Below are 7500 nucleotides of genomic sequence, written 5' to 3'. Positions count from 1 at the left end.
TCTTTATTCATTCCGAATGTGGCCGTATTCCAGGAACATTCAGGTTGCAGAGCGCTGTTCCACACACATGTAAACAGAAAATTCCTGAACTTGTTTTTTTTAAACAGACTGCTTGTTGTAATACTGACAATATTCCATTTCAAACCGGAATACTGTAACAGCGTTCCATGCAATGAAATAATAAGCACATGATCTGCTTTAAATCGCAAGCTCTGAAATACAACCTAAGCTGTGCCAAAGAATCCAGCTTCAGCAGGCATTCATCAGCTTTGGCACCAGTAGCAGCAGCAGTACTCAAGAGCTTCATTTGGTGCCCTTTGTTGTCTCCTCTCCCCTCCTCAACAGACACATCATCCTAAACTATACATAGAAACTTTTACTGGCTTACTAATATGTTGTGTGGATGGCCAGGTAGCAAAATAATTCCCCCTTTGGTGATTAGCAGTCAAGTCAACTCAGCCGTGTGCCTTGTTTCATCTTGACTGACGATTGACTCCCATATCAATACAATTAGGCTACTAGTTACTAAATTGAAAGCCTCAGTGTGAAAGAGTCTTGACTGGATTTTTGTTTCTGTCACCACTTCAAGAGGTAGATCTTGCTTGCCATCTAGGCAGAGGTTAGAGATCTCGGACATAAAAAGTTTGGTGACCACTGTTCTAAATTATACAAAGAAACCTTTACTGCCATGCTAATATGTTGTGTGGATGGCCAGATAGCAAAATAGTTTCCCCTTTGGTGATTGTAGTCAAGTCAACTCATTTGTGTACCTTGTTTTGTCTCCTCTCCCCTCAATTTCAATTCATTAGGGACCATGTACAATTGAAACATATAGTTGTTGCCATTCCTTGCATTGTACCAGAGTTAGCCTCAGGCTAATATACATCTGCAGTCCCTGCAAGACATAAAACCTCAAAAACATATGAACATGTACATGAATACAACTAACAAATCCCTCACATGTCCCCTACAACCAACCTCCCACCCCAACAGACACATCATCCTAAGCTGTACGTAGAAACCTCTTCTTGGTGACGTGTGGATGGCCAGGTTGCAAAATAGGTTCCCCTTTGGTGATTGATCAAGTCAACTCAGTCTTGTGTCTTGTTTTGTCTCCTCTCCCCCTCTCCGCAACAGACGCGGCGTCCTCCGTGCTGGTGAAAGCCGAGCTCCACAGCTCCCTAGACAGCTTCGCCAGCTGCTTGGCCAAGGCCATCGAGAGCGATGCCAAGGTGCAGCTTCTCAGCGGTGGCGAGGGCACCACCACAGCCGTGCCACCACCCTCCTCCCTGCTGACCCTGCCCGGGGTGCTCTTCACCAGCCGAACCAGCGTCCAGAGGGGACCCCGCTACCTGGACGGCCAGAGACTCAGGATGGAGAGCATCGATGAAGGAATAGTGAAGGACGACCAGGAGGAAGAGCGGGGTGTGGAGAAGGAGGAAGAGAGTGATGAAGAGGAGGAGAAGGTGGATAAAGAGAAGGACTGGGGAGATGACTGACTTTGAAGGATAAATGGTTGACTTGAGGTTTTTGTTTGTCCCCAGTTTGAACTTCTAGAAGGTGAATTAAGATGAGAAAGGTATTGGTGTGGTCTCAGGGCTCCATGCTGGATGACGAACACCAGAAGGAGAAATGCCAAACATCTTCTAGTAGAGCGAGATACCCTCAACACTGTCTACCCAATGCAAAGGAGCGTGGTCAAGTTCGGTCTCCTAAGGGGGCGTTGTCTCCTCGTTCTTCTTGTCTTTCTGTGGCGTTCGGTGACTGCTTGCACAAGATGTGCACTACCACCATCTACAGCGCTAAGGGAACTTCATTTATTCTCAACCTAAAGTCTCCTAAAGGTTTCCTAACCGAAGGTCTCCTAAAGGGGCGTTCACCTGACGTCACATGGATCCAGAAACGGTACGGACTTGATGGATCTTGCGCTACAAGAAGATGTTTGACAGTACTTCCCTTTACACGTCCGTGGTACAGAGAGCTAAACTGCTCTATTTATCTGTAAATCAGTTGTACATTTCACCTATTGGCCACATAGGAAGCCTTAACCACTGTATCGTAAAACAAATTCTCACTATAAGGATATATATTTTTTTGTTTGTGTGTTTTGTTCATGTGGATTCTGTACACATTTCATTTACGGTATCACTACAAGTATAATCGTGTCAAATATAGGTAGTAAGTATTTTCAAATATTTACACTCCGAAAAAAGACTGCTACCTCAAATCAAACATTCTTGACTATGCCAGGGCTCTGAAATGTCTTATCTTGCCAGACCAAGGCTCTGAATCACCGTCCATGAGCGCAACGCTTGAATGTAACAGTACAGGAACGTGGGACCAGCTGTTTTCCTTTCCTCCCCCCCTTTTTTTCTAAGCCACCGTTTGCGTGTTGCGACACGTCCCGGGGCCTTGGTAGGAACGATTGCACTTGAAGAAACGGCGAGAGAGGAAGTGAGTAATGCTGGTGTTTAAGGCCTCTCCTCCTATGAAAAGGATGTGGCAAACCAACGGTTCGAGAGATTTTTTTGTTGCGTTTATCTATGTTTGGTCTGTTTACCTTGTGCAGTGAAATTTGAAAAAAAGTTTGACCACTTGGGTTTCGAAATTCCAATGCTGGCTTTTTGCTCCAACCCAAAAGACTTGTTCAACAGTGTGTAGGCCAATGCAGTTTCCTAAATGATGACAAAAAACGTGGTACAGTTTTTTGTGAGCACAAAAAAAATCAATGTTGGAAAAAGAAATAATAGGAAGTGTTATTGTGTTTTGTTACAGTTTTGTACGAAGTGTTATATTATTTTCACATAGGCGTTTTTGTACTGTACTGTGGAATTAAATCCTTTTTTTCTTGATAATGTACACTGTGTGTTTCCAGGTCTGTGCATGTCACGAGGGGAATTCTCAGTAGACAGTCCAGGCTGTTTTATTTGTTGTCGTTCGTGTCTGGCACTCTCTGGAGCTCTTTCAGCTCACTGTGACCCTTACTTAAGCTTTCAATGTAAATGTCACACTCGCACACAGACTACGTATAGTACTTCAACTAACACACACACACACACACACACACACACACACACACACACACACACACACACACACACACACACACACACACACACACACACACACACACACACACACACACACACACACACACACACACACACACACACACACGGTTCTGACCAGTAACCTCTGCTGTACTATTTTGGGCATAATAGTGCCTCAATGGCCTTTGTTACTCCAGGCGGCCAGGGAAAGGGTATTTTTTATAGTCCACCTCTAAACATAGCTTTAGGTAGGGTCTAAAGGGATAAGAAAAGTTAGTCTTCCGCACTAATGGAGATCTTTTTAACTACTGTACTTTTTTAAAATGAAAAGTCAGGAAATGCCCAAAAAATGCTACAACTTAATGAAACAGTGCCTTGAACGTTGTTCAAAGACATGGAAAACCTCTCAATGTTTATCAAACAAATCTCCACCCAGCAGCGGCAGTTTCAGACATGTTTTTGTCTGGGCGGAAGTGTGGGTTTGAAGCGGGGGGTTGGGCTGGGCTGGGCTGTGCTGTGCTGTGCTGTAGGGGTCTGCTGAGTGTGGACGAGGATGAGGATGGCGATGAGAGAGACGGAGACGTCTGGTGAGGACTGAGGCTCAGTAATGAGAGGCCAGGGGTGCATTTCTGGAAAGCATAGCTGTTAGCAGTTAGCAACTTCGGTAGTTGCCAATGGGAAATTACATTGTAACCAACAAAGTAGCTAACATAGTTTATCACGCTTTCCAGAAATGCACCCCAGGTTGACTGACGATAAAGGCAAGCCCTGTGGTTGGCAGCCAGGGACAAGGCGGCTGGAGAGAGAGAGAGAGGACGGGATGGGACAGGGGCAGGACAGCTGCCAAAACAAAGGCCATCTGTGGCCTCGGGCGTACGGCCATAACCGTTAGGGAGGAGCAACCAGCCAGCCAGGCCAGCCCAGCCCACAGACAAGATATCGATCCGGCCCACTCACTCTCACTCACAAAAAAACAGAGAATCAGGGGCAGCGCTATAGGGGGGCAAGCAGGGCATTTGCCCCTGGGCCCTGGTGAGCCCCTCCAGTACTGATGCTGAAGGCCCTTTTATGACCTTTGCAGGTCAGTGTTTTGGCCTGGGGCCCTATGTGCAATTGTTCTGTCACTGCTGAGAATGGCCTGAGTTGGGTATCTGGTCCTCTCTAGAGCTGATAAGTTTCAAATCTATACAAATGTGGCATACAGTGACACAGCCTATCGCTATAGACTGCTGATATAGTGCTGATGTTGATAGGAACTATACAGATTCAGTTATATATAATGACATAATAATAATGATAATAATGATATAATGATATTAGATACTATATCTGCCTTTAATGGGTGGAGTACATTAAAAGTATTTGTCTTTCACAATTCAGCCAAAGAAATGAAATGAAATCAGTCAAAATCAAAGTTGAAAAAAGAAATAATGGGAAGTGTTATTGTGTAGTAACTTTACTCTGGGGTTGTAGAGTTGTTTGACTCTCAATCAATACATCTAATCCAATACACAGGAATCCAATACGCAGGCTGGTTTCAGCGGTGGGTGTCGGTCAGTTGTTCCGTCCCAGGTGCTCGGCGATACTAGTGCTTGGAACGCTCATATGAACGCTCTGGAGGCTTTTGGTCATACGGGAAGTGGCATTGGAGGGATTAAGGGCTTACACACGGCCCAACACAAAGCACTTTCAGTGGTGCGAAAACCAGGACATGGACCTACCAAGGGAGAGCGAGAGAGAGAGAGAGAGAAACACCTTTGTTTGTGGGCTAAAGCCTGTGTGTAGAAATAGGAAGCTGACCTCAAATGTACTTCAAAGTGGGTTATGGGCTTCAAAATAGCAGCGACATGTTTCACATTTAATTTTTTTTTTAAAGGCAGTGCTTGAAAAAAGGCGACATTAATTGCCTGTTGCAATGGAGAAATGTTTAAGAAAGCTGACAACTCAGAAACATTGTTTCTTCCAACGACAAAAAAATGGTTTATTTTAAAGCATAATTTCTCATATTTTACATGCACAACCGTTATACAAACGTTTTCAGGAATTTATATCTTATTTTTTCACTTTTTTTTTAAACCTCATAGGGTACAGTTAGAAATCTCACACTTCAACAACGGACCAAACTCTCACACTCTTGCCATTAACAAAAATATTGCACTTAATACTGTGAGGAGACCGGACCTCTCTGTACCTCTTTCTCCGTCTTTAATATAGATCATCTGTCTTGCATTCATACAAGTTGTTTTGTTTCTTCCTTTAAACTTATATGCACATAAAACTCAACTCAAAAGGACACATCAGTAAGAAAGTTGTCTTAAAAAAGAAACGAGGGACTATAAATGAACCTAGAGCTATTTTTTTTTCTTTCAAGGAAATATTCTACATGTTCAGATTTTTTTTCACAACTCGTACAAATGTCCAAACGTCCAAGTGCTTCTTTGCAAAAAGTTTTTTTTGTCTTTCTTTCTTTCTTGTTTGCTACTTTTTCTTCTCCTTCCCCCACTTCTCCTGATTTGGAAATCGTTTAAGAATCATCTTCATTCTCCTGCCCGGACCCTTCTGATCGGTCACCTTCAAGCCGGTCTGTAATAGGAAGGGAGAGAACAGAGGGATTAATCAAACAGGAGTGGTGCGTGTGTGTGCGTGTGCGTGTGTGTGTGTGTGTGTGTGTGTGTGTGTGTGTGTGTGTGTGTGTGTGTGTGTGTGTGTGTGTGTGTGTGTGTGTGTGTGTGTGTCTGTGTGTGTGTGTGTCTGTGTGTGTGTGTGTGCGCGTGAGAGAGGGGTGGGCAGCGGGATTGTGTGTGTGTGTGTAAGTAATTGTGAGTATGAGGGAGTTTCATGGCCTAGAGGGTCACATAGCCTATTCAGCACATTTGTTGTCCCTACAGCACAGTATCACCACCTCCCTGCTTTCTCAACAGCAGCATGTCCTCCTCCTCCTTCCTGGTAGTGTGTATACATACAGTACATACAATACATGTACACATTTAAACATTGTAATATTTCATGCTTAATGGTTAATTGGATAATTGGTTAATTCTGCTTGCATCCAAAGCAAGTTGAATGTTCACAAATGTCACGAGTCAGACTTAACAAGCTTGCCTCCCATACAGCTGTCTTTATCCTCTCCCACACACACACACACACAGTCAGCAGGCACAGAATTAATCACATAAGTGTGCCACTGGCAGTTCCTAGAAAAGCTGACCGAATAGTTCAGAGAAACACGAAGGGAAACGTGAGGAATGGCATTATAGCAGCCCAAATACTACTTGGATACAAGTCACCAAAACAAAGCAAAAAACAAATCACAGCAGGTTTTTTCTGCAAGTAAAAACCCTGTTCTACTGTAGCCTGATTATCATCGACGTTCAAATCTCTTCGAGACTTGGTCTGACCAAGAGCATTACAATTAACATTTCCCAAACGCCATGGTTGACCTGCCTCCCTTGGTTTGCTTATGGTTGTTTGAATATTGACAAAGTGGGAGGAGTTCCCGTATTTGCGGGAACTCAGAAAGTATTTGCATTGCTCTTGACCTGACTAGTTGCAACGCTGAACGTGTTGCGTCACTAGGAGGGCACAGCCTGGCTAGTTGTACTGTATATTTGACTGACAATAGGTAATGGAGAAGTGAAAAATGAGTGAAAGCGCAACAGTTGTTTCAGCAACAATGGCCGTTCGCATGGGATCACTCATCAATATTGATCCAGTAATTTTAATATATTTTCAAATCTGTGAATACTTTAAGTAGTTCATTAAAAATATCAGACAAGTGTAAACAAAAAAACAAGTCACAGCAGGTTTTTCCTGCAAGTAAAAAAACCCTGCTGTATTATTTGAGTGACAATGGGTGATGGTGGCATTCGCACCTTTGTCTACTGGGGAGTTTCGCTTGGTGCGTAATTCCAGAAAAGTCATGCAGGGGAAAAAATGGAAAGGAGTTGCACACAAGAACTGGATGCGAATCAGGGAGAAGGAAAACTGTATTGAAAAAGCCAAAAATGATAAAAGCCAAAGACAGAATTGGATACAAAACATTTCGGGACTGTAGCCCATCATCTGCGCTCCCCAATTTGGGACTCACTTGGGAACACTGATGATCGGCTAGAATCGCCAAAGAGCACATACGTACCTATATCATCACACAAGATATACTGTATTGGTCCATTAAAGTCAATTACCAGTGTCACATACGTATGTAGGCAGACAGCAGGAAAGCATGGTATTTCTGGAGGTGAGATTTACGACTGACACCTCTGCTTGACACAGGTGTCGTGACAGACGGGGTGAGTGAGTGATGAGCAGAGTGACAAGTTAACAGGCCTTTGATCTGAGGGACCTCATCCATCACACTCACAACAGCTTTCTGTCACTCAGGACAACAAGTTCTTTGTTGGGAGGAAGAGTGTGTTCATATATGTGTGTGTGTGTGTGTGTGTGTGTGTGT

General features: G+C 43.8%; 2 protein-coding genes across 6 annotated transcripts in view; one reads left to right on the top strand and one right to left on the bottom strand.

Annotated features, from left to right (window-relative positions):
• The window catches only part of gpr161a (G protein-coupled receptor 161a), a 15417-nt gene extending 12558 nt beyond the window's left edge, over nucleotides 1-2859 (top strand). The window contains exon 6 of the mRNA XM_063213987.1: nucleotides 1138-2859. Within this exon, the coding sequence (XP_063070057.1) occupies nucleotides 1138-1499 (362 nt within the window). The 3' untranslated portion in view covers nucleotides 1500-2859. The remainder of the gene's footprint in view (nucleotides 1-1137) is intronic.
• A 2125-nt stretch (nucleotides 2860-4984) lies between these two features.
• dcaf6 (ddb1 and cul4 associated factor 6) overlaps nucleotides 4985-7500 on the bottom strand; it is a 69891-nt gene continuing 67375 nt past the window's right edge. For 3 of the 5 annotated variants that reach the window (XM_063213982.1, XM_063213983.1, XM_063213984.1), the window contains one exon: nucleotides 4985-5633. In XM_063213982.1, the coding sequence (XP_063070052.1) occupies nucleotides 5575-5633 (59 nt within the window). In that variant the 3' untranslated portion in view covers nucleotides 4985-5574. The remainder of the gene's footprint in view (nucleotides 5634-7500) is intronic. The other 2 variants (XM_063213985.1, XM_063213986.1) reach the window with 1 other exon arrangement.

Source organism: Engraulis encrasicolus, chromosome 13 (genome assembly GCF_034702125.1).
Source record: "Engraulis encrasicolus isolate BLACKSEA-1 chromosome 13, IST_EnEncr_1.0, whole genome shotgun sequence".
NCBI classification, from domain to species: Eukaryota; Metazoa; Chordata; class Actinopteri; order Clupeiformes; family Engraulidae; genus Engraulis; species Engraulis encrasicolus.
The sequence above is the reverse complement of the archived record's forward strand: the minus strand, read 5'-3'. Positions and strand labels throughout refer to the sequence as shown.